The sequence below is a fragment of the Biomphalaria glabrata genome, chromosome 1 (assembly GCF_947242115.1).
Source record: "Biomphalaria glabrata chromosome 1, xgBioGlab47.1, whole genome shotgun sequence".
Lineage (NCBI taxonomy): Eukaryota > Metazoa > Mollusca > Gastropoda > Planorbidae > Biomphalaria > Biomphalaria glabrata.
This window is the reverse complement of record NC_074711.1, coordinates 11,309,091-11,335,493: the sequence shown is the minus strand read 5'-3', so window position 1 is coordinate 11,335,493 and position 26,403 is coordinate 11,309,091. Positions and strand designations below refer to the sequence as shown.

The following is a 26,403-nucleotide window of genomic DNA, read 5'->3' as shown; positions in this document are numbered from 1 at the left end:
AATGACAGAGAAGATAGGAGAAAGAAGGTTGACCGATCTTGTGTGGTGCCCCAACGGTCAAGCAGACAAAGGTATAGGTGAAGGTGAAGTTAGATGTGAACCTTGCCTAACTGATGTCATATAATGATTTTCTAATAGATCTAATTGTTTTGTAAAGAGTCAATCTCTTTTTCAAAGCCTAAAAAAAATATGGTAAATGACAAACTCCTTTACTGTATAGCCTCCGTGTTTGTTACTATTAATAGTGAATAGTTGTAAAAATGGTGTATTCTTATGAAAAAACTGCTTGCATTTTTTATTTTAAAAATTAAATATTTCGCTTTCAGAAAAGAAAAAAGTAGCCGTTGCATCAGAACTTTGAAGGGTCTAAAATACTATGATGTTGGATTTTCAATATCTTTTCTAGTTTACGAGCTCTAAACGGGACGGACGAACGGACAGACAGACCACAAAAAACTCTCATCATCGTCACCCTGGACACACACACACACACACTTCATAACATGACTATACTTTTACGTTACGTTTTTAAAAAAAACAAAAAACTTTAAACTATCGAAAAACTACAATCACCGAATTCCTTGAGCATTGCGTTAGTATTGCGTTACTGTTTAACAAGGCGGCAGGATGGTATAACTTATCAATCACATGTGTCTATCATCCATTCAAGGTACAAATGTAACACACTTGAATTTTCTAGTTGAAATTGTATAAAAAAAAATTATGAAAGGGAAGTAACATGAATATATCAAAACTATGCATTGATTTTTTTTATATAACTAAATATATTTATTAAACTAGATAATAAAAGTAACGCACAAAACAAAAAGCAAAGGTGGTCAAACAACTGAACATCTTTAATATCAACGCCCTATTGCTTTAGGTGGACCCAGTGGTGTTACTCGTCGGAGGGGAAAATCCCTTTTGTAAAATCAGACAAAATAAATGACTGTAGCTAGCTTAAGTATGCTTATTCACTTCATATAATATACATCTAGATCAGCGTTTCTCAAACTATAGTGTTTTGGCCATGTAGAATGTCTAGTTCTGTGACTGATTTATTTGGAGGCGGTTGGTGAAACTATAGTTTTTTGGCCATGTAGAATGTCTAGCTCTGTGACTGATTTATTTGGAGGCGGTTGGTGAAACTATAGTTTTTTGGCCATGTAGAATGTCCAGCTCTGTGACTGATTTATTTGGAGGCGGTTGGTGAAACTATAGTTTTTTGGCCATGTAGAATGTCTAGCTCTGTGACTGATTTATTTGGAGGCGGTTGGTTAAACTCTTCTGTCTTTTTATTCTAATGCTGAGGCCGTTAGCAAAAAGGAACAAGCTCTTTTGAAGGCACTGTCATGTGTGCATTGCAGCATAGCAGGTCTCTGATGCAGTCAAAATTTAATTTTTTTTTTTTTTTTTTTTTGCCTTTAGTCTTTGAACACTGAACAGGCTTGCGTCAGTGCGATATCGAGTGTCAACTCCAGCGCTTTCTTTGCTTTCTTTGCGGAAGGCATCTTTCAGCAAGGTGGTAAATATCAAGCTGAATAGTGTTGGGGCTAGCACATAGCACTGCTTCACTCCATTTGAGATAGGAAAAGGCTTAGAGTGGTCTCCGTTGTTTTAGACGTGTTTGCATGACATCATGAAATAGGCGCACCATTGTTAGGAATAGGTCTGAGCAACAAAATTGGACATGATTAGCCAAAGATCTTCACGAATGACTGACGTTCATTTGATGTTAAGTCTGTTTCTAATTTTAATAAACTTATTTGTTAAATCTATGTAAAAGCTATTTATAAAATTTCTTAAAGAAAGAAATATAAAAATATAATTGACACTCGTCTTACAATGGTGTAACAATCAACGACTGTGTGTAATTAGCTCACAAATAAAATGGGGAAAAAAAGGTTTTTATATGGGATTCTTTTTTTAAAGGGTGGGGAGAGTTGATGGAAGTTACACCCTGTGCTAACCGCATTGGTTGACACAGATGATAGTGAAGCCACTGGGTAGGCTTACTGTATAGGCTACATGACAATGCATCAATTTTGATGTAAAAAAAAAAAAAAGAGTAAAAGCCTGACATTTTCATATCTTAGGCCAATGCTTGCCAGGACATGTTCTACATTGCCGTATGGTAACCCTAATCTTGATTCATCTTTTATACCCAGATTTAGGTGACAAGAACCCAACTATAAAATAATACAAGGGAAACAAAAATGACTTTTTGTCACATGATCAAGTCATATGGTTGAAAAAGATGGCGGCCTTCCCCACCATGAAAGTATTTATCTTGGCTTCTATATTAACGTTTGTCTTTTGTGATATAGAGAAACGAGATGTAAGTCAAAGTCTATTTAAGTGTTTTCTTATGTATTCTAGATACACAACCGATTTAGATCTATGTCTTCTTTATCTTTTGTGTTTAAACCAGAACTAAAAAAAAATTAATTTAAATAACTCTAATAACTCTGACTTTGACTGACTTAGACTTAGTCGTTTAGACTAATTTAGACTATTTAGAGTAGTTTAGACTCAGGAAGAGTCTACTCTAAACTACAAACTAGTTACTAGACTTAACTAGACCGTCACTTAGCACTAGACTGCTAGACTAGATTGACTAGGTCACTAGAGTTAGATTTAGATAGATCAGTTAATCAGTAAAATCAGTTCAGTACGAGACTATGCCCACTAATCCACTATGGCTATGGCTATAAATTTATAAAATCTTTAACAAAATGAGTCTACGACACTCGACAGTAGTGAGTTACTGTGGCACTGAGTATGCCTTCTCTTCTGACTGAGTTATGTGAGTATTCAATAGGCCTACATCAGACCAGTATCTCAATCTATAAGTATATATAATATATATGGCTATATGGTAATATTATTAAATATAGTAGTCTAGACGATATTCAGTGACTATAGTCAAAAGTATAGTCATAGTAGTTTCAATAGTTTGTCAGTAGTGACAGTAGTGAGTGGATCATAGATTCTAGAATAGATCTATCTCAAACTAGATTTTACTAGGTTACTAGACTCATAGTCATAAGACTGTGAGACTACAACTGAATGTAATGACAGAGATTCTATAACTATCACAAACTAGACTAGTGTCTAGATAGAGTAACTGATGCCATTGGAACACCTTCATTTTTATGTTAACTTAAGATACTTATCAAACATCACACTGTATTTTTTAAAATTCGCCTTTATTTTGATGATTATAGCGAAACTAGTCCATTCCTATTCAGGCTATTGTGCATCATCCATTTCTTTAACTTTAGTTTCATTTTCACCAGAAGACAATATTTTTTACTTATATTTATATTCAAAGTGCATTGGTATAAAAACATCATTGATTTTATCTTTATTAACACTTTCGGGGTCAATCTAAGCCTAAGGCTATGGGCTAGATTTAAGATTAATCTTAGATTCTATGTTAACTATAATCTTAAAATAAATCTACTAGACTAGATCTAGATCTCTAAAGAGTAGAGTCTAGTCTAGAGAGAAGAGTAGTCTAAACTATCTTACTAATGGTATATGTGCTATTAATAACTTTAGGTTTGAACCTTGTCTGACACCAGCAGGAGGTTTGATGTAGGATGTAATAATCTTTGATTCTGAAGGAACATCCGAACAATGCAAACAAACACGCACAGCATCAATGATCACTAGTCTCTGGACAATGTATTATTTCATTTGAATTATTTATAAGTATTCTCTATGCATGATGTATTTCTCTTAACAGTTTTGTAGATTTTGGTTTGTCCAGTTGTACTTTTCTGGATGCTCACCAGTGTAACATTATCTTATTACTCTGCTAGACACTCGACTTTCTCAATGAATCCTAGATAATTCTTTATCTGGGGTAGAACACATCACAACTCTACACGCTTGAACCCAAGTCACATGAATCAGAACTGTGAATGTAAGTTACAAAGATTATAGCTCATGATACTAAAGCTCTGATATTTTTTTTCTTCTACAGTTAAAAACTTGGTCTTGGCCAGATTGTGAGAAGTACAATGAAACAATATGTAATGAAGCAAAACAAAATGGTTCCATTGTGATTTATGTGAAAGCATCTTCTGAATCCAATGACAACTTGCACTATGTTTTTAGCACTATTGGAGGGCCTTCAGTTGTAGTGCTAAGAACGACCAATGTAAATGCCAATTTGACCTTTAATTGGGAAAAGCTCTTACAGTATAATAACTCTCTAATTGATGGTGCCATCACTTTTAGTGATCCACAGCCTAATATTGAGTACAAGTTTGCTGTTGTTTTTACTCGGGTTTGTATTCCTTTCTTTGTTAAAACAAGCTAGATAGCATTCTAAAAATCGGTTGTTACATTCTTTTCTGTTTTGTTTAATTTCTGTATAAATGAAGATTATTAAGTCTTAGCCCAAATCGCTTGTAAAACAGAAGCGGATGGCAGTTGGCTGGAAGCTTAACGGTTAAATGTTAAGAGAACTAAATTAACGCTTTCTCTCCATAATTATTTTCCACGTTCCAATGGAATTATTAATTTTTTCATACTAATTTCACTACCCTGTTATGATTAAACTTTAAAACTTTTTTTGTTTGTTATCAGAAAATATTATACTTGGTATAGAATTAAAGGAGAGATCACATCTTTTTTTAGATTAAACAAATTGATGTTCATAAATTTATTTAGGATAATGGAATTTTAAAAATAAAAACTTAGACTGTGGATAAGTCTCTTTAGAACTATATCCTAGACTAGATGTAGGCAATATTTTATGATCCATATTGAACTAAAAGTATTTTGTATGATTCATGTTTTCTCAAAACTTAATACTGGCATATAACATTTATAAAACATTTAAATTAATTTTCTTGAGTTCACTATCCAATGTCACCAACCTATAAAAAAATTAATATAGAAAAATAGAGCCTTTTTTTAGCCCCCATTCTTTAAAAATATTGTTTTTGGTAAAAACACATTCCAAAAAAAAACTATTCAAGCTTAAATTTATAAGTATTTTTAAACATATTGGCTGAAAAGAAAACAAAACAACTGACTTTTTAAACATTGACGATAATATTGTTGATTAGGCTGCAGAATGGGGTAAAATCAACTATGGTCGTCAATGAGGAGAGAAAGAGTTAAATAATGCTTGGTATTGAGTACATTCAGTTCCGAGGCATCAGGTGAAAAGTAAATAAGACCTAACATTATTTTTGTATGAAGAAGCTGTCATGCTTTACAGCTAGAAACATTTCTTCTGCACTTTGCCAATAACACTGAAAAGTGAAATAAAATAATAATGAGAATTTCGTATTAAAATGTAATGTATCGTCTACAGCTTCTTGAGTATGATGACACAGATGACTCAGCAGATCTAGATTATTGTGAGAAACATCTGAACCTAACTAGCTGGAATATAAGAGATTTCAGCATGTTTCATTGGAGTAGTGATGATTTAAAAGTAAATGCCTCCACAAATACATTTGTCTTTAACTCCACTTCTGATGTTATGATCAAGACAAATGAAACACGTAATGGTAGCATCAGTTTTGCAGTAAGTTTATGTTCATTAGTAGACTGGATAAGTCTTCTTGAATTATCGCAAAAAAAAAATATTTTGTAATTTAAGTGATTTGTTGTTTTTTAACTTAAAATCTCAACACTGCACTCACAAATTATATTTTGTAATTGTCTAGATGTTTGATGAGAAAAAGAACATCAAAAATAATTAATAATAATATTTGCAATATCTTATGTAAATCTGTTTTTTTTAAATTGAAAACCTGATGTCTCCAATTTTTTATTTAAAATAAATGTGTTAAAAACAAAACCTAATTTTGAAAAAAAAGATGTAAAAAATTAATGTTAAATTAATTAAATTATAAGGATGTTTGAATATTTTAGTTTTCAGTAAAACATGACAATGGAAGAGCATCAGATTTACCCAGAATGCTTTATATAGCCAATGAAACAATGTTTGACTTTGTGATAGCCAACTACACTCCATCTTTCAACAATTCAAGGTTTGCCCTTGAGGTAGTTGTGGTTAGCTTGTCTAATGAAGCAGCGTCTGCGGACATGTCTGTGGACTTGACTAAGTCGATTGATGATGAATACACTCCAGGTGTTTTTGAGGTAACTTTTTTTTCTTGTAACTTGTATCATTAACTTAAATTTAAAAAAAAATATAACAACATATTAAAAAAAAAATATAAAAAAAAGGTTTAGCATATATTGGTATCTACCTTTTAATAACCAGCTGTCTGTATTCATACTGTTTCCTAAACTTATTTCAATTTTTATTTTGCCATTCCTTTTCTATACATACATCTCACTTCTTTGACCACTGACATCTTCACATAATCTAATAATGAAGTTTTAAAGATGTAAATAAGTTTTGTTTTTAGAATTTTTCTCTATGTGTTTGGGTGCAACTAATAAAGTTTCACGTTCATTTTAAAGAAGGGTCTAATGAACATCAAGAAATGCTATTTTCTGATGTCCCTTTCCTTGCTTCTGGGTATATTATGTATATTTGTTTTTATTTTTATTTTTTTTTTACAGATTATTGATTGGCTGACAAATCCCAAACAAAGTCATATTTCAGGATTCTTCCAGTGGAAGCCAGTTTCCTACATATCTCTACCCAGGGGCCGTAATACAGCAACAAAAGTGGAACACTCTGATTTGAAAAATGTGGATAAATCTTCTTCTTCTGCAAAATTGTTGAACAATACTGTTCTCTTAGCAGTATTTAATGAGTCTCTTTGGAATGGAAAGACTGTTAAACGTATGGCAAACATTTCTTTTGGTCTTCCAAAAGATGGTTTCTACATCAAGAACAATTATACAGCATGGTAAGTTGTTTGTTTTGTTTAATTAGTTTTGAACATTGTTTCAGAAATGAAGATTATTACATCCTACCCCAAATTTCCAGCAGGACTGCAGCGTAACAATGAAGACAGAAGGACATACCACAACACAATGTCAAGTGTACCTATTGTATATATTTCACTCAAATCAACTTTAAGTATCCTCTACTGCCATGATAAGTTACATTACTTACTCAGGCTAAAAACTCAAAATGCCTTGGTGTTATAATAAATGAAAAGTTAATGGAATACACATATTAATGAGATTATTAAAAATTCAAACTAAGCAATAAAAGAAATTATTGCAAAGTAACCAGGAACTTTAACTTATATGCTATTTAACCTTGGTTAGATCAACATAATATTATGCATCATCTACTCAAGAAAAGATAGAGAACAGACACAATTAGAGCCATGAGATTTATAAAAGATGAATATTCATATTTGACGAGAGTAATGCCATTAGTAAAACTCTGAAATCACTAAACTTAGAAACACTTCAGAACAGAAAACTAAAAAGTAAAGTAGCAATAAAACTTAAAACACTGAACCATAATTATCACATACAAAAACACAACCTAAAAAATACTCAGAAAGACACAAATATAAAGGCACATTCCTTCTTCCATATGCAATGACAAATTTCTACAAGTGCTCCTTCTTCCCTAGTGTTATTAGAGCATGGAACAGATTGCCTGAATCATCCAGGGAAACTAATGACTTGGCAGAGTTTAGGTCTCAATTAGCATGCTTGACTAGATTGACACATGGACACACACAGGATGTAATATAATTATCTTCTGCTAAGAAGGAAAATCTGTAATTTATAGTTTATGAGGGGAAACACTGGTCATTCTTTTTTAAACTCCTCCCCACCTCTCATTTTTCATCGGCAAACAATAACCAGACTATCATTGGTGATTTAGGTTTCACCTTAGTTTCTTGTATATTTATTTTAAAAAGCTATTCTTTTAGTTTATTGAGGACTTCAGTCAATTTATGGTTATTAATGGAAAATTATTTAATTTAAAAAAAAAACAATTTAAAACTAAAATTTTGCCTAGTTGTTTTTTTTTTTTAATTTTATTTCATTGTAAACTGTTATATGCACTTTGGATATTAATATTTTTTATTTCTTTTTAGAATTTTTAAAAATGATTGTTAAGATTTTCTAAAAGATAATTTCATTAAAAAAAACATTTTATTTTATATTATAGTTTTTCCTGAATTGTTTTGTTTTATAGAAAATTGTTTCTATTACCAGGACTGCTGCCATAGGTTACGGCACACCTCCAGCGGATTCCATATCTATAACTGTAATCATCACCATATCTGCTGGGCTTGGGTTACCTGTGTTGATCATTATAGTTGGAGGTATATACAGTATCATTAGAAAAATGCGCAAGCGGTCATCAGGATATGAACCAATCAATGCTGGATCAATAAATAGAAACTATACGCAGGTCAACTAAATAGTGATTAATTCTTAATAACCTTTTCACCTATCGTTGTATTAATCCCTATCTCCTGTTCTAGCAAGTGTTGTTTTTTTTTTTTAGCCTTCAATTGCTTGCTCTATAGTATTCTGTGTAAACTTAAACATGAAACTATTATAATTAATTTTTTTATAGTCTTTTTGGGTTGTTTTTTTTCTTTTAAAGACAAATTATTATAATTTCATTTTTGTAAAGAATAATTAAATCAAATATTTTAAGGTTTGCATTAATACCTCAGTACTTTTTATCACTAAATCATGTAGGGCATCAAACTTGACATTTTGACGTTTATGTTGCATATTACATGAATTGGAAGCTGAAAATAAAAAATGTTCTTTTTTAATGATAAAAATTGAATAATAAATTGGTTGTAAATTATTTGTTAAGTTATTTGGTTTTTTTTTTCCTTATTCCTTGTTTAATTTTTCTTGTATTACAAGCTTTATATTATATAATACTTTCATTCCATAAATGTTTTTTTAGTTAAAATTAAAAATTTTGTTTGACAATGTAAAAAATATTTGCTTATTATAAAGCTTATTGTCTTATTGTAAGTGTCTGTATTTTGACGAATGACAAACATGTGCTTTCAGATTTGGTATTTAGTTCTAGTTGTGAGACTTTTTTTAAAAAAAATTGTTTGCCCAGAGATTTTTGTTATTTTATTTTATCGTAAACTTAACATTTTCATACAAGACTTTATTTATCAGTGTGTATTTTATCTGTAATTTTGCTTTTTTTTTTATTTTCTATTTAAAAAAAAAATCTTAAGTAGAGAGTAAAGCTGTTTTATCGAGAACCCCCTTTTCTCCCCCACATAAATACCCTCACAATATTGTATCAATGCGTCTTTATTTTGATGGATGTATTAAGTCTGCTTTCCTCTGCCGTTGCTTCATCTTATTTATAGCATTGACCATGCTTACATTTTGAAATATTACTGCAACATGGATACGGCAAATAGTCCATTCTTTTCTCATCCAAATGGTAGTTCAGCTCATATGTGACCAGAAAATGCCTGAAATGAAAGAATTAGATGAAAACATTTTTTAAATACATAACATTCTCTGTGATTTATAAGCTGTTTGTAGTTAGGGAAAAAAATTGTTTCTCCATACCTACCCCACCACTATTTGACATCTGATTTTTTTTTTCTAACTATGCATAGTGAAACAATACAACATATGTTTTTATTGACAAATGGATGGCGACTTTACAGATGTTTTCTGTTGTTTGTTTTTTCTAGGTGTAGCCTTTATAAAGCTATAAAAATAAAAAATAAAGCAGCTTTACTCTAATTTACAATCTACTACTTGTGATACATAGGCTTTTTTAAATAGTTTATCTTTGAACTATGGTGATTAATATTTATATTGCTAAAATTAGTCAATTTTCAATGCTTAAATCAGTCATTGACATAACCAATCAATTTAGTTCAGTCCATAGGTGTCTGCTTTAAGTTAGTGTAAAAGTAGGTGTTCTCAGATAAGATACGAACAATGATTTATCTTTTACTTAAAAGTTAGCTATCTTGATCTTGTGCACTATTCCGGAAGGGAAAAAGAAAAGTATAGCTCATCATGTTTCCAAATGTAATATATATTTTTTTTTTCTATGCCCTTGTTCTTTCATCTCATTCTATTGGCTACTGTTGGGTTCAAGGCATATGATATGCTTAAATACATAATTGTATGTTTGTGTAGTTACTATCTCTTATTTCTATATTTTATAAAAGAGGAATATTCATATTTGACTAGAGTAACAACATTTATCAAAGCAATGTAGGTGAATTTTTGCCTTTGTTATCAATTCTACCAATTGCTAGTGTTAAAACTGATTTTGTTTAACCATTTGTATAGTTTTTCTTCATCTTTCTCCATCCTGAGATTCAATCCTATGGATGTCTTCCCATTGTGCACAAATCTTTTAAACTCATCCTCACATTTTGTACAAAGTTTTGTCTCGATGACACAAAATTGTAAATATATTTATTTTTAAACCTTACAGCTTAATCATCTACTGTCATCTTGCATATAGATCCTAATATTTTAAATTTTCTAATTTTTACATGATTAAAACAAGCAACTAGCTAATGAACCTATTCAGTAAATATTGCATGTAGGTGAATTTGTTCTTCCAACTGCAAATACAATTGTTTGAAGCTTTCCCACCACCAACATGCTTTGCTGACAATTTGGTCTCCAGGTCAAAACAGTCCTTTAAGTAAACTCATAGTTTCTCAATGTACAATAATTGTGTGGAGATTGCATTCGTATTGCTTTTAGGAATGTTTATAACTAGATTATTCTTTTTAATATTTAAGATTATAATTTTATGCGTGTTTTATTTATTTCTCCAGCAGAGTGATTGATGTGTATCATCAGAAACAACAAAAACTTAAAAAAGAAGAAAATGTTGCGAACTATTCATTTCTTTACAACATTGATTTGTTGTATATTGAAGCAAGAAAGGAAATATAGTGTTTGGGTAAATGATATTAAAAATTGTATGTAAGAGTATTTAATAAAAATGCTGATTACAATGTTATTACATGTTTTTGTATCATTTATTGCTATTGGTTTTGTTATCTGTCATCTTAATAAAAATAAATTATGTCAATTTTTTAAATTTTACTTTATTATATAAATATTATTTTTAAATGTCATTATGTGTAATTAAATTTTATATAAATCTGTTCACACAATTCAGGAATCTGTGAGTTGAGAAACATTTGCAAAACAAAATTGTGCTCACAAAACTATAAACATTTCCAGGCAATTTTTTCCAATAATAATATATCAGAGTTTGTTTTATGCTCAGTGTGGTGTTTTGTTTTTTTTACATATTCATCATTAAGTAAAAGAAATAATGAAGTCTCATAAGTATGTTTCATGTTCTAATTTATTTCAATATTTTACATTTCAACACAAACATCCAATCACCAGTCGAGTTTTAAAAACAGATTAAAATATAAAAACAAGTTCAGGTTATGCCACATTTTATAATATGATAATTTTGTTCTAATCTTATAAAGAGTTAAATATACATTATCACAGAAGAAAAATCCTTCACAAAAGATTGCACAAATGTGGTTCACACTACTCTTACAGATTTCACACATTCATAATTGGTTCCATCCAATCTAATGCTTTTGAATTATTTACATTTAATAGCTGCTATTTGTGCATGTCATGTCCTTAAAAAAAAAATGACTTGCTTTGCTTGAATGCTTTGAAGCCAATACAAGGCCTTCAATTCTTTTGTGGCCAACCGAGTTTTTGTTTTCAGCATGGTTCTTTTATAGCACACTGAAATACAATGTTAGCCCATACTTGTGTCATGCACTGAATCATCATCAAAACAAAACATAAGACTTTGTGATTATTTACACTGAATATTTACATGAGTGGGCCACAACTACTTACAATTTTAACATTGCAACTGAATAAAATAAGAAATTAAATATTATTTCTTAGCAGGCTTCAATTTAGCAAAAGATTGATTTCTTTTTTTTTATTTCAGTCTCTTTATGCTAACATTGGGCGAAGAACCTCAATAGCTCCTGGTAATAAGTAGTCTACATTTTATTTGCGCAAGTTCATTTGACTTTGAGCAGATGGGATGTTTTGATAATGTTCATTACTTGAAGTGTATCCTGTGCCACCGTTTGTTGTAGGAAGTTGGCTGACAGACTGAGATAAGCTTGCTCCAGACAGTCGAGGTGATGGACCTAGAAGACCCTCAAGCCTTTTCTTAAACATCTCTGAAAAAAAAAAAAGAAAGACCTTGAATATGTGTTGAAGCCAATAATAGAATAAACCTGTGACTATCACTTTAATCAACAAGGCTATAAATGACTATCAATATCAACAAGGCTATAAGTGACTTATCAATATCAACAAGGCTGTAAGTGACTATCAATATCAACAAGGCTATAAGTGACTATCAATATCAACAAGGCTGTAAGTGACTATCAATATCAACAAGACTATAAGTGACTATCAATATCAAGAAGACTATAAGTGACTATCAATATCAACAAGGCTGTGACTATCAATATCAACAAGGCTATAAGTGACTATCAATATAAACAAGGCTGTAAGTAACTATCAATATAAACAAGGCTATCAGTGGCTATGAATTTTGTCAACACCAACAAGGCTATCAGAAAAGAGCAGTAAAATTTTAATTAACTGTCACAAAGATGTTTTAATTTTGTTAATAATCACTTCCATAATCATTGACATGTAAAAAAAAAATTAGATTAGGCATGCATGAGACAAAAATAAATTTAAAAAATTGATGTTATAAAAAAGAAAGAATAACAAAACAAATATAGCCATCACCTATACAAGAAAAAAAAGTCAATAAAGTAGGTAGAATACCCACATACAAATTTGAAAAATAGCTTTTATGCAAATAAAAAAAAAACTTTTAAAGTTAGAATAGAGCGAAAAACCTTCATCCACAGCTAGAAATGTTTCACCTTGCGAGGACAGAGTTCTGCCAAGATCAGATTTGCTCCTCTTCATTTTAACATTGCTAACTTTATTTGTGCATGGTGCACTGAAACTTCCTCGAGCCATTCTGGCAGCTCTGATGTCCTCATCATTAGCAATAATAGATACATAGTTATCTGTCATGCTGTTCAATGCTGAAGTGGCTGATTGATCAGCAACCTCCGTGTAGGTTCCATATAATGAATATATGGAAGTAGGCCGAGGTGATTTTGTAATTTCTATTACAGGAATATTTTCCAGTCCACATTTATTGGAATTCTTTACTCTCATATAGTGAGACTGTGTTTTGTCTTCTAAAACATCATACAATTCTTGAGAACTAGATGAATCTAAGGAAGTGTCACTTGAAGCATTTATTGGCTTTGTCTCACCAGGAATTAGTTCATAGTCTTCATCTGAATTGTATTCATTTATTATTTCTGTTACTTTATAAAGAGGTTCACACAATGAGTTTGATCTAGTTTTGATGTTCCAACTTTTACATGTGGATGCAAAACTCAAACAATTCTCTAATTTTTCATAATACTCAGGACCATCACTGGGCATTTCCTCTATACTACCCAAATAAAATTTACTACTTGAAGTAATGACATCAGGTGCTCTGCAGTTTCTTGCTGATAATTTAGTATTTATATCATTACAAGTTGAGTATACTACATGGTCATAGAGTTTAGCATTACCAAGAGAAGAGCGCCTCTTATAGTAATCTGACCTTGATCTAAAGTAATGATATGGATTATTGGATAGGGATTCTTTTACTGGTTCATACAAAGGATCATCATCAGAGTTTTCAGAGTCTGATTGTTCAGCTTCTATGATCATTGTGTTATAATCATCATCCTTCTCATAAATTTCGTCTGCATTATTTGTTGGTTCCATCAGTGTATAATCTTTACAATGTCTATAAATTGAATCTGAAATTTCCTTGTTTGCAACTGAGCTGAGTACAGGACTAGACTGAATCACAGAATGACTGCTTAGCTTTGACTGTGGCTCCACCACTGAAGTTGAGGTGATGGCATTTGTCACCATAGCTGTAAGTTGTTTGTAATATCAACATTTAATACAAATAGTTCTCAATCTACTTCATACAAATAGTTCTCAATCTACTACATACAAATAGTTCTCAATCTACTTCATACAAATAGTTCTCAATCTACTTCATAAAAATAGTTCTCAATCTACTTCATACAAATAGTTCTCAATCTACTTCATACAAATAGTTCTAAATCTACTTCATACAAATTAACTGTAACTAAATATTGTATATAATTAACTCTTTTTTAAGTCAAATAATAATTTTGAATGTACCTTTGTTAGGTTCATCAGAAATTGGTGATGATAGGTTGCTTGTTTTATTACTTGATATTTCATGGACCTGAATGAACAAAATGGAAATTGAAATGAAAAACGCACTACATTGCTCAATCAATTCAACACTGAAGAGATTTGACATATACAGATCAAAACGTTTTTTGGTTTGTTTACATGCATGCATTTTTATTGACAAGAAGGATAGAATAAAAAAAAACAACACATTTTTCTTCAAACAAAAAATGTTCCAGCATATAGAAGTGGTGCAGGGCAAGAGTATGCAATGCCTCATCCATCTTAGGATATAGAACACTGTCTTCAATACATAGTATTTTGCTGTCTGAAGAATACAGGAACTAGTCATTGTGGTTGTTTTTTTTTTTTTATCTCCTGCAGTCTTTTCACATGTTTTTTTCACTAGCACAGAGGAAAGTAGTTGGCACACTCTGAAAGAGACAGTTGGAAAGTAGCTGGCACACTCTGAAAGAGACAGTTGGAAAGTAGCTGGCACACTCTGAAAGAGACAGTTGGAAAGTAGTTGGTACACTCTGAAAGAGACAGTTGGAAAGTAGTTGGCACACTCTGAAAGAGACAGTTGGAAAGTAGTTGGCACACTCTGAAAGAGACAGTTGGAAAGTAGTTGGCACACTCTGAAAGAGACAGTTGGAAAGTAGTTGGCACACTCTGAAAGAGACAGTTGGAAAGTAGTTGGCACACTCTGAAAGAGACAGTTGGAAAGTAGTTGGCACACTCTGAAAGAGACAGTTGGAAAGTAGTTGGCACACTCTGAAAGAGACAGTTGGAAAGTAGTTGGCACACTCTGAAAGAGACAGTTGGAAAGTAGTTGGCACACTCTGAAAGAGACAGTTGGAAAGTAGTTGGCACACTCTGAAAGAGACAGTTGGAAAGTAGTTGGCACACTCTGAAAGAGACAGTTGGAAATTAGTTGGCACACTCTGAAAGAGACAGTTGGAAAGTAGTTGGCACACTCTAAAAGAGACAGTTGGAAAGTAGTTGGCACACTCTGAAAGAGACAGTTGGAAAGTAGTTGGCACACTCTGAAAGAGACAGTTGGAAAGTAGTTGGCACACTCTGAAAGAGACAGTTGGAAAGTAGTTGGCACACTCTGAAAGAGACAGTTGGAAAGTAGTTGGCACACTCTGAAAGAGACAGTTGGAAAGTAGTTGGCACACTCTGAAAGAGACAGTTGGAAAGTAGCTGGCACACTCTGAAAGAGACAGTTGGAAAGTAGCTGGCACACTCTGAAAGAGACAGTTGGAAAGTAGCTGGCACACTCTGAAAGAGACAGTTGGAAAGTAGTTGGCACACTCTGAAAGAGACAGTTGGAAAGTAGTTGGCACACTCTGAAAGAGACAGTTGGAAAGTAGTTGGCACACTCTGAAAGAGACAGTTGGAAAGTAGTTGGCCCACTCTGAAAGAGACAGTTGGAAAGTAGTTGGCACACTCTGAAAGAGACAGTTGGAAAGTAGTTGGCACACTCTGAAAGAGACAGTTGGAAAGTAGTTGGCACACTCTGAAAGAGACAGTTGGAAAGTAGTTGGCACACTCTGAAAGAGACAGTTGGAAAGTAGTTGGCACACTCTGAAAGAGACAGTTGGAAAGTAGTTGGCACACTCTGAAAGAGACAGTTGGAAAGTAGTTGGCACACTCTGAAAGAGACAGTTGGAAAGTAGTTGGCACACTCTGAAAGAGACAGTTGGAAAGTAGTTGGCACACTCTGAAAGAGACAGTTGGAAAGTAGTTGGCACACTCTGAAAGAGACAGTTGGAAAGTAGTTGGCACACTCTGAAAGAGACAGTTGGAAAGTAGTTGGCCCACTCTGAAAGAGACAGTTGGAAAGTAGTTGGCACACTCTGAAAGAGACAGTTGAAAAGTAGTTGGCACACTCTGAAAGAGACAGTTGGAAAGTAGTTGGCACACTCTGAAAGAGACAGTTGGAAAGTAGTTGGCACACTCTGAAAGAGACAGTTGGAAAGTAGTTGGCACACTCTGAAAGAGACAGTTGGAAAGTAGTTGGCACACTCTGAAAGAGACAGTTGGAAAGTAGTTGGCACACTCTGAAAGAGACAGTTGGAAAGTAGTTGGCACACTCTGAAAGAGACAGTTGGAAAGTAGTTGGCACACTCTGAAAGAGACAGTTGGAAAGTAGTTGGCACACTCTGAAAGAGACAGTTGGAAATTAGTTGGCACACTCTGAAAGAGACAGTTGGAAAGTAGTTGGCACACTCTGAAAGAGACAGTTGGAAAGTAGTTGGCACACTCTGAAAGAGACAGTTGGAAAGTAGTTGGCACACTCTGAAAGAGACAGTTGGAAAGTAGTTGGCACACTCTGAAAGAGACAGTTGGAAAGTAGTTGGCACACTCTGAAAGAGACAGTTGGAAAGTAGTTGGCACACTCTGAAAGAGACAGTTGGAAAGTAGTTGGCACACTCTGAAAGAGACAGTTGGAAAGTAGTTGGCACACTCTGAAAGAGACAGTTGGAAAGTAGTTGGCACACTCTGAAAGAGACAGTTGGAAAGTAGTTGGCACACTCTGAAAGAGACAGTTGGAAAGTAGTTGGCACACTCTGAAAGAGACAGTTGGAAAGTAGTTGGCACACTCTGAAAGAGACAGTTGGAAAGTAGTTGGCACACTCTGAAAGAGACAGTTGGAAAGTAGTTGGCACACTCTGAAAGAGACAGTTGGAAAGTAGTTGGCACACTCTGAAAGAGACAGTTGGAAATTAGTTGGCACACTCTGAAAGAGACAGTTGGAAAGTAGTTGGCACACTCTAAAAGAGACAGTTGGAAAGTAGTTGGCACACTCTGAAAGAGACAGTTGGAAAGTAGATGGCACACTCTGAAAGAGACAGTTGGAAAGTAGTTGGCACACTCTGAAAGAGACAGTTGGAAAGTAGTTGGCACACTCTGAAAGAGACAGTTGGAAAGTAGTTGGCACACTCTGAAAGAGACAGTTGGAAAGTAGTTGGCACACTCTGAAAGAGACAGTTGGAAAGTAGCTGGCACACTCTGAAAGAGACAGTTGGAAAGTAGCTGGCACACTCTGAAAGAGACAGTTGGAAAGTAGTTGGCACACTCTGAAAGAGACAGTTGGAAAGTAGTTGGCACACTCTGAAAGAGACAGTTGGAAAGTAGTTGGCACACTCTGAAAGAGACAGTTGGAAAGTAGTTGGCACACTCTGAAAGAGACAGTTGGAAAGTAGTTGGCACACTCTGAAAGAGACAGTTGGAAAGTAGTTGGCACACTCTGAAAGAGACAGTTGGAAAGTAGCTGGCACACTCTGAAAGAGACAGTTGGAAAGTAGTTGGCACACTCTGAAAACAAGTTGGAAAGCTCTCACAAAGGCTGCAAGACTCACATTTGAGACCCAAAGAAAAGCGCTTATTGAAGAAAGGTGCAGAAGATGAAAGGAAATCTTAAATAGACTGCCAGTGGACAATGGCTTTGACTGCACAGGAAGCGAAAAATATGCAGGTCACAACTGGGTTTGCGTAGTCATGTGAAACACTGCTCTCATCCTTAATCTATGGAATTGAAGAAATTGCCATTGCCATTTTTCATTGATAATTTTGATAAAACCACTGCATTCATCATTTGTTTGAATCAGTTAAAATAGTCTTATCATTTAAGTAGCTACCATAAAAATATATTCAATAAAATGATCAAAATTTAATGTATTGGTTTCATGTAAGATATCACTCTTACCATTGCTGCAGGAGCTACATCTGGAGCTACCTTGATTGGCTGTGACAATCTGAGATTTTGTTTTCTATTCTGGCTGTCCATTGAGCCCAAGGACAGGGAATGCTTTGGAGGATTTCTCTTAGACTGTTTAAGAATATTGAAATTTAAATTTATTTTGTTATATTTTTGTACAGAATCACACTTCCAGAGATCCACACATCTAATCAAACATAATAATAAAAAAATGTAAGTATGCAGAGAATAATACACAAGAACATAAACATTAATTTAAAAATACAAAACATAACTCAATTAAATGTTTAGAAAGACACACATATAGATATCATATGAATAGACAACAAACAATACACCAATGACTTATTAGCTAATTGTTTTAGTCTGTAATTAAAATGGTTAACTAGATTAACATATGGATACAAGTAGAAAATAATAATCTTTTTTTTTAAATGTCTTTAATTTATACAAAAAGACAGATAGTTTGGGATTAAACTAGCTTACAAGACAATAATTCTTTTCTGATTACTTACCTCAGCTGGAGAGTCAAAACTTGCTGATTGCTTCAATGGTGGTGGGTGGTTAGGTGGAAGTGGTGGGGGCTGCAATTTGGGGTGGTTTCCAGGCAAAGGAGGAGAAACTGCTTGCAGTAAAGACTTTTTACCTGTTGATGTATACAATATTAATTTTTTTTAAATTTAGGTACATCAGTATAATAGTGTTATAAGCAGTAATATAATGTTAGAGAAATTCTTTCTGGTTAAACACTATATTTACTATATTTAAAAAAACTTCTTTGTATACATGTACATGATGTATATATTTGTACCTTGATCAAGAGAGGTAATCTTTTGATTTACATTCATCTGAAAGAAATATTTTTAAAAAATTAATTAATAGTACAAAAAAAAATACATTAAGTTTTTTTTGTTTTTTTTTAATACATAAGTAATCCCATTGGTAGTGTGTACTTTTCAAATCTCAAGGCTTTTTTTATATGTCCAAATATTTGTAATGACAGAAATTTTCCATGTTAATTGAATTAATAAAGTTGGATCCAGCATAGTTTTTAGAAAGTTGTTTTTTACCTATTCATTTTTCTATTTTAATAATTATAAGATATTATAGAAATGAAATAAATACGGAATATAAACTCTGATCAATTGATGTGTATGCCACCTTAAGTCATAAAATGACAATGTTTTATCTCATAAACATTATAGTTAAGGACAATGGTCTATGTAAAACTGCAAAAAAGCTGCCTAAGGGTTATTGGTTCCTGCTTTTCCTCAGGGTTGATTTCCAAAGCTTAAATTCAGGAGCTTTGGCAGGAGAGGCTTGTTTAACCTTGGTTGGCTTCCTAAGAGAAGAAAGTCTCTGAGTTCAATTGGTGAGTTCATCAGTTAGTCCATTTCTTGATATTTTAAACATAGTGTGACTACAGTTTTAAGCTCCCTGTCTGATGCAAACATCTTAACATCACATCAATTGATACCTACTGAAAGCAGGTCTCCTTTTGTGTTGACCTGAAGGTAATCTTGAGCCATTTTGTCCATTTGGCCTAATTAAAAGCCTCTTTGAATTGTTATGTTCCTGCACAACAGAACATGATCTACTTGTCTTAAATTAATTCAGTTCATCATTGCTATAATATTGTAATTGAAATGAATTACACTAAGAATGCTTGTAAGCAACTGTGAAGGTGAAGTTATGTAGAGGTTCCATAAGGTTGTTATTGCTGGAAGTGGTAATGGATATTTTGCACTCCACTACTTATAAAATGCTTTCAATGGAATGTGTTTCAAATAGCCTCTAACAATCAGTGCAACTCCTGGCCTTCAAGTGTGGCTAACATATTGCATCCAGCAGAACCTTTTCATTGACAGGAAAATGGGCAAAGACAGGCAACTGGCAACCAGTAAGCTTCAGGTAGGAGGGGTTCATTGGCCTTGGCTGAATAATAATCTAGGTGAAGAAAAACTCTAAATCCAAACCTTTGCTGCCTTGTGGCTAAAACCCATATATGGGAAAGGCTTGGGGAATAAACCATGAGGAAAAATTAGAAGCTGGTGACCCATAGACAAATTGCAGCTCAGAGTTCTACACCATGGCAGAACTACAAAGTTATATTTTCTAAACTGTATTGACATTTACTGTTTGGACACATCAACTGTGTAGAGAGGGGAGAAATAATGTGTGGGTTACATTGTGCTGACCATAAATAATGCCCTGGCTTTCATCAGATTTCTATAAGATGATCCAAAGCTGCTTTGGGACTATAGGAAACCACAGAGTTATGCAGAGAAATCAGTGTTCTTAATGGTTCGTATAGAAACATTCAATTTGTTTTAATAAATAATATATGACAAACTTGTTTTATACTCACATAGGGAGGATCACAGTTAGACAACCCTGTAAATTAGTAAAATATTTGTAATTTAAAAATTTTAGTCAGATTTTAATTATTTAATCTACAGTTTCATAAAAACTATATTTTTTTATAAGTAAAAAAAAAGAAAACTAATCACCATTAGCAATGCTTAATGTTTGAAACTTTAGTCCTGCTTGATGACCAATGTCAGGCACCGATTGAGATCGTCCTTTACAAGGAATGGGGGCTGTAGAAAAAAAAGTTATTCCTTTACATTGTTTTGCTATAATTATATTTTAAATGTTTGGATTCAACATATGTGGAAAATATAAAATATTAAGAATAGGCCTATAAGACTAAAATTATTTTACATCAATATTGTTTTCATTTCAAAGAAATGTTTTAATTAAATAAAGTGAGAGACTTTATTATTGATTTCATATTTTAAAAATTTATGCTCTTATAAAACATCAATATAGGCCTATATAATTGATTTCTTTTTGTATTATTATAATATATAGTAATAAAACTATTTAAGCATGCCAGATATCAGGTGTTGAGAGAAATTACTTCAGCATGCTATAAGTACCTATATGTCCAAAAGAAACTTCATGTTTAAGGGAATGCTGAGATGATACTGATCGAGAATATTTTGAAGAAATTATTTGTTTACCTAAATAATTATAATTAAAAAAGGCACATACTTAGGTTCTTTTGATTAAATAATTAAAAATATTGGCTTTATGATACTATATTATTAAAATAAGCGGTAGCATAATTAGAACTTTGAATACTTGAGTAAGACTTTAGGGAGAAAAAATAGTTTATTCATATGTCTATTGCAAATCACCATCTTTTTAGAAATAGCTTTTTTTCTATCTTCCAAAAAATAAAATTTTGTTAAATTTCTTCATTCTTATGGTAGACATGTACCTTAAGTTCTACATTAACAAAAAAAAAACAAAAAAAAAACTAAAAAAACTGCAGATGCTAAATAGCATTTCACTAGCTGCCAGACAACTTTTTTATATATAGATTACCTGACTGAGGTGGAACAGACATTTTTGGATCTGGAGCATCAAGAGCTGGTAAAAAGTTATAATAAAATAAAAATCAACTAGTTTAACAAATAAGAATGTTAGTAAATAAGAAAGTTAGTTCAATATTCTTTCATTTCCAGTTCACATTGGTCTCAAACTTATTTCCAACCACTAATTGAAATTGTTACACTTAGAGAAGAAAGAGATAATTCAAAATTATCTTTATGAAAAAATATATTATTAAAAAATGTACGCTTATTAATTACATATTCTAGGAAAAAGAAAAAAACTGCTGCATCACATTTTTAAAAAAGATTTTTTCCTATTATTGGCTTAAAAATACTCACTTTCTTCCCCACTATCAGCATCATATAGGACTGGAAATGAAAAAAAAAAAAGGAAAAAAAAAAAGAATAATGTAAATTAGTATAAGCTGATCAATAAAACTCTACTCTGCATTGACTTTTAGGACTTTTAAAAAGCTAATAGGACAGTGTCATATATGTTTAGATAGGTTTTATTTATTTCTTTAAGGAACTTGAGTTCCAATAATATACACATATACAAAACTATAATATAATTATAGATACTGACCTTTAACAATTTTTGTGTTGTAATGATTATAAATTTTTTCAGTAATCCCAAATTTGGTCAAATCATTGCAGGTCATTGGAAATGTAACTGATCTTCCACTAGTATCAATAAAAAACTCCATCACTTCATAGAGACTTTTCATTGGTTCATGCTAAAAAAAATATTTTGTATACACTGCAATGACACTCTTTGTAAGTCAGCTGAACAGTAAAGATTATATTACTATTTAATCAGAAACTATTACATGTGTTATTCTTACATAGGCAAAAGTCCAAAGGATTAACCTATTTAAAGAAAAAAGAGATTTCAAATGTAGATAAAAGAAAAAAATTTAAACTACTAAAAATGCTTACTAGATTTTCTACATCTATTTTATAGCCATTTGAAAGACGATTTACTACATAGTGAGTTTCAGTTTTACCACTGAGGAAAGAGAAGTATAACAGTCATATGAATGTGCTTTTAATTCTAATTATTGGTGAAATATTTAATAACAGTGGAAATAAAACTTGTCCTTGAGTCTGAAGGTTAAGGAGGAATGCAGTATTTCATGTGGTTACTGAGTCCTAGTTGTGATCTAAATATTTTGCCACATCCAACACAGATATAACCATAGTCTGCTGGTTATAGTTTCAGGATCTCTTTCCACCATCTACATCTGTCCTCAGCAATAGATATCCGTTTGGTCTGCCTATATCCCACAGCCTTTGTAATAAATCTCCAGCTGTCTTTTTGGAAGCAGCCTTCTAAGTCAGTTAAAGCAAGCTGGCACCTAAGCTGGTGTTTATGGGAGGCACCTCTTTTAAGCAAACCACCTTTTCAAGCTACTAAAATAGGACTGCCTTTGGCATACTGTCATCCCCCATATGGGATATGTGCCCTGTCCAGCGTAGATGTTGTACTATAAGCAGTCCCTCTACACTTTACACTCTCCATTCTGGCATTCACAAGAACATCATTATTTGTAGTGGGGTCTTGCCATTGTTTACAATTAATGGTGAAAGCTAAATATTTATAATTTAGTGAAAACAGGACTTTTAAATACAGTAATACACAGACCCCTGTTAGCTTTAAATAATATATTTGAATAATTTCTCTGAGACTTAATTTATTTAAAGATATTTAAATATCAATATGTAAAAGTTTAAATTTTAAAAAAAAGCAAAAGAATATGGATATTTACCCATTAGACTCCATTCTTTTGGATATCACCAGATTCTTACTGTCACTTGTGCTTTCTCTCATTAGAGTATTTCCATATTTGGCACCCCTTTCTAATATCTGAATTGCCAACTCTCGTGTACAATTAGGAAAAAACCAGCTGAAACAAAATTAAATTTACAAATATATTTTACAAAATATGTATATGATAATAAATTTCATAATAATTAATATAAGAAGAGTATAAGCAGAAAGTTAATTCTGCCTGACAAAAAAAGCTCAACAAATAAAGCCTAGGCTTCTTTTGTTTTTCTTTATTTAAAATATTTAAAAAACGAAATCTTGTAGATTCTTGTTTTTATAAAATACCAATAGAAGTTCTCTTTTAATAACCTCATGATTTGGGTTTTTATTAGAAATATTTCTAAAGTAATTGAAATATAGTGTAAAAAAATTAAGTACAATCAAACTTAAATTCAAATTAAATTTGAACAGTCAAATAACAAACAAAAGTCACACTGAAAAATGTATTCTACTAAACGATTAAGCAAAATGTAATTAAAATTACCTTGGTATTTCAGTTTTTCTTGAATCAGGATAAAATATTAACTTCTGTCAATATGAGAAAATATCTCATTTAAAAATTCAGATTTTTTAAAACTACACAAAATTTCTATCTTAAAACTGCATTTTAAAACCAAAGTCTTTTAAAACAGAATGATGAGATTTAATTCCTTATTCAAGTTTCACCTGATAATTATTTACTGGGAGTGGTTCCATGTAGTCATCATCACATGCAGGGAAGCTTCCTGAAGTAGATGTGTTGGGTGTATCAAAACCTGGTTCATAGTTTTCCTCTATAGGAGGCTCTGAAGGTATAGGCAAGGGTCTTTTTATCAATTTTTGTATTTTATAGTATTCATTTAGTGAAAGTTGAACATCATTTATCTGTCCAGGCAGAAGGTCAATATTATCTGGTATTGATCCCTAAAGAACATAAATTTAGAAAAAGTCAATATTTTATAAACACTGTAAATATAAATAGTATATCATATTTAGAAAGAAATTTTTTTTTTTTATTGATAAACACTTCACAATCAAATAGATGTTAAAATTCAACATTAGCTCATAGACAAAACAGGGCCAAAAACATAACCTACTTACACTAGTGATACCTTCAATGAAAGCACGCCACAGTTCACGCTCACTAAATTTTGAGGTCTAAAAAAATTCAACAAATTAAAACAAATTATAATATTGTATTTGTTAAAAAGGAAACTCTATTAAAATATAAAGATGTTTAGTCAAATAAAAAAATGATAATTTGTTTCACCTTAAATTTATTCACTTTTTTCATTGTGTACAAGTCAAATTTATATCCATTTTTCTCATCTCCTTCTCTTTTCACTAGTCTAGCACCTCGTCCAATATCAATAGAACCAACATGCTAAAGAAATATACAAAATATTTATAAATGAGAATTAATGATATTCAACTAGTAAGCAACATGTAGCAAAGTATAATTAAACTATACTAACCTACAAACTGGTAAAAAAGGAGTTTAAATGAAAAGAAAATTGTTTATTAATTTAATATGCTGTTAGATAATAATTTTTCTGATAATGGGGGCTTTTAAACTATTAGGGAAGGCCAATGTCCCAATCAAACATGCTGGGCAGGTTACATTTTTTTTATCAGGCAAAAACAATAGATACACACACACACACACACAAAATGTTACATAAGCAGCAATCAACATTGAAGTAGACTTCTTTACAAACACCACTCTTACCCAGGGAAGACAACCCCTTCCTGTATAAAACTGCTTCTTTATGCCTAGAGTTCTGAAGTAAACTACACAGTCATCATTGATTGAGATGTATGCCTATTTGAAATATGCTCTTCAATTTAATTTCTCTTCCTCTTGACATAGTTTTCCTGTCAACACTTCAGGATATTTCATAGGCCAGGAAGTATTTCCTGTCTTGTTTGGTAACTGTGAAGCATTTCAGTTATCTCCCCTTAGATTTCTACAGTTTGTCTTAGTACAAGAGAACAAAAGCAAGTTTGACAAAATGACTCATGTCTTAATGTTCATAATACTTGTCAATTGTTAGTCTACTTCAGCTGACAAAAACTTGAAGTACCATCTAGATTATTTAATTTAGTGTATTTTTTAAAAATGTTTTTAGGTAAGGGCTAAATACTGCTGGTTTTGTATTGTACATTCTTTAGGTTATTATGGCAATATGAGTAGCAACCTTTCTTTTTTTCAATGTTTTCAAAGAATCCTTACAATTTTATCATGAACAAAATATCTGTGACAAAAGATGGAAAGACAGAAAAGGGAGGGAAGCCTAAATTTTTTTTTTAAAGCTGCTGAAAAAAGAGCAAGGGAAGGTGAGGAAGTGTAAGTGGTATAAACTATACATTCAATAGGAAAGATACTTTCGTATAAATGCAATAGGAGAGATACTAAAATATAAATACAATAGGAGAGATACTAAAATATAAATACAATAGGAGAGATACTGCCATATGAATGCAATAGGAGAGATACTGCCATATGAATGCAATAGGAGAAATACTGCCATATGAATGCAATAGGAGAGATACTGTCATATGAATGCAATAGGAGAGATACTGTCATATGAATGCAATAGGAGAGATACTGCCATATGAATGCAATAGGAGAGATACTGTCATATGAATGCAATAGGAGAGATACTGTCATATGAATGCAATAGGAGAGATACTGTCATATGAATGCAATAGATGAGATACTGCCATATGAATGCAATAGGAGAGATATTGTCATATGAATGCAATAGGAGAGATACTGTCATATGAATGCAATAGGAGAGATACTGCCATATGAATGCAATAGGAGAGATACTGTCATATGAATGCAATAGGAGAGATACTGTCATATGAATGCAATAGGAGAGATACTGTCATATGAATGCAATAGGATAGATACTGTCATATGAATGCAATAGGAGAGATACTGTCATATGAATGCAATAGGAGAGATACTGTCATATGAATGCAATAGGAGAGATACTGCCATATGAATGCAATAGATGAGATACTGTCATATGAATGCAATAGATGAGATACTGCCATATGAATGCAATAGATGAGATACTGTCATATGAATGCAATAGGAGAGATACTGCCATATGAATGCAATAGATGAGATACTGTCATATGAATGCAATAGATGAGATACTGTCATATGAATGCAATAGATGAGATACTGTCATATGAATGCAATAGATGAGATACTTTCAATCCAAATAAATAAAATAAACTTT

At 32.2% G+C, this 26,403-nt stretch overlaps 2 protein-coding genes across 11 annotated transcripts in view; one reads left to right on the top strand and one right to left on the bottom strand.

Annotated features, from left to right (window-relative positions):
• Positions 1-2,188: 2,188 nt before the first annotated feature.
• LOC106078512 (glycosylated lysosomal membrane protein A-like) lies at positions 2,189-10,987 on the top strand. Of its 2 annotated transcripts, none has more exons than XM_056021962.1 (7): positions 2,189-2,338; positions 3,992-4,297; positions 5,336-5,551; positions 5,902-6,132; positions 6,562-6,854; positions 8,134-8,332; positions 10,728-10,987. In XM_056021962.1, the coding sequence occupies exons 1-7, from the start codon at positions 2,258-2,260 to the stop codon at positions 10,734-10,736; spliced, it is 1,335 nt and encodes a 444-aa protein (XP_055877937.1). In that variant the 5' UTR covers positions 2,189-2,257; the 3' UTR covers positions 10,737-10,987. The 2 variants fall into 2 exon arrangements, with proteins under 2 accessions (XP_055877937.1, XP_055877928.1); XM_056021953.1 differs by having other exon boundaries at positions 10,725-10,987.
• LOC106078511 (uncharacterized) overlaps positions 8,999-26,403 on the bottom strand; it is a 42,622-nt gene continuing 25,217 nt past the window's right edge. For 5 of the 9 annotated variants that reach the window (XM_056021904.1, XM_056021889.1, XM_056021896.1 and 2 more), the window contains 17 exons: positions 24,420-24,533; positions 24,251-24,307; positions 23,837-24,073; positions 23,655-23,698; positions 23,109-23,246; positions 22,279-22,348; positions 21,926-22,076; positions 21,679-21,708; positions 21,332-21,376; positions 20,881-20,964; positions 20,449-20,538; positions 20,307-20,332; positions 18,750-18,786; positions 18,454-18,584; positions 17,927-18,049; positions 14,197-14,263; positions 8,999-12,128 (listed from right to left, as the gene is read on the bottom strand). In XM_056021904.1, coding sequence (XP_055877879.1) covers positions 11,950-12,128; positions 14,197-14,263; positions 17,927-18,049; positions 18,454-18,584; positions 18,750-18,786; positions 20,307-20,332; positions 20,449-20,538; positions 20,881-20,964; positions 21,332-21,376; positions 21,679-21,708; positions 21,926-22,076; positions 22,279-22,348; positions 23,109-23,246; positions 23,655-23,698; positions 23,837-24,073; positions 24,251-24,307; positions 24,420-24,533 — 1,623 coding nt within the window. In that variant the 3' untranslated portion in view covers positions 8,999-11,949. Of the gene's footprint in view, positions 12,129-14,196; positions 14,264-17,926; positions 18,050-18,453; positions 18,585-18,749; positions 18,787-20,306; positions 20,333-20,448; positions 20,539-20,880; positions 20,965-21,331; positions 21,377-21,678; positions 21,709-21,925; positions 22,077-22,278; positions 22,349-23,108; positions 23,247-23,654; positions 23,699-23,836; positions 24,074-24,250; positions 24,308-24,419; positions 24,534-24,878; positions 25,028-26,403 lie in introns of those variants that run through there. The other 4 variants (XM_013239395.2, XM_056021914.1, XM_056021919.1 and 1 more) reach the window with 4 other exon arrangements.

Excerpts from the sequence above, each read along its gene's own strand:
- LOC106078512 (XM_056021953.1), top strand. The coding sequence starts at position 2,258 with ATGGCGGCCTTCCCCACCATGAAAGTATTTATCTTGGCTTCTATATTA. Across the intron at positions 5,552-5,901 it reads ATGGTAGCATCAGTTTTGCA|TTTTCAGTAAAACATGACAA; the intron begins GTAAGTTTATGT and ends TGAATATTTTAG. Across the intron at positions 6,133-6,561 it reads ACACTCCAGGTGTTTTTGAG|ATTATTGATTGGCTGACAAA; the intron begins GTAACTTTTTTT and ends TTTTTTTTACAG.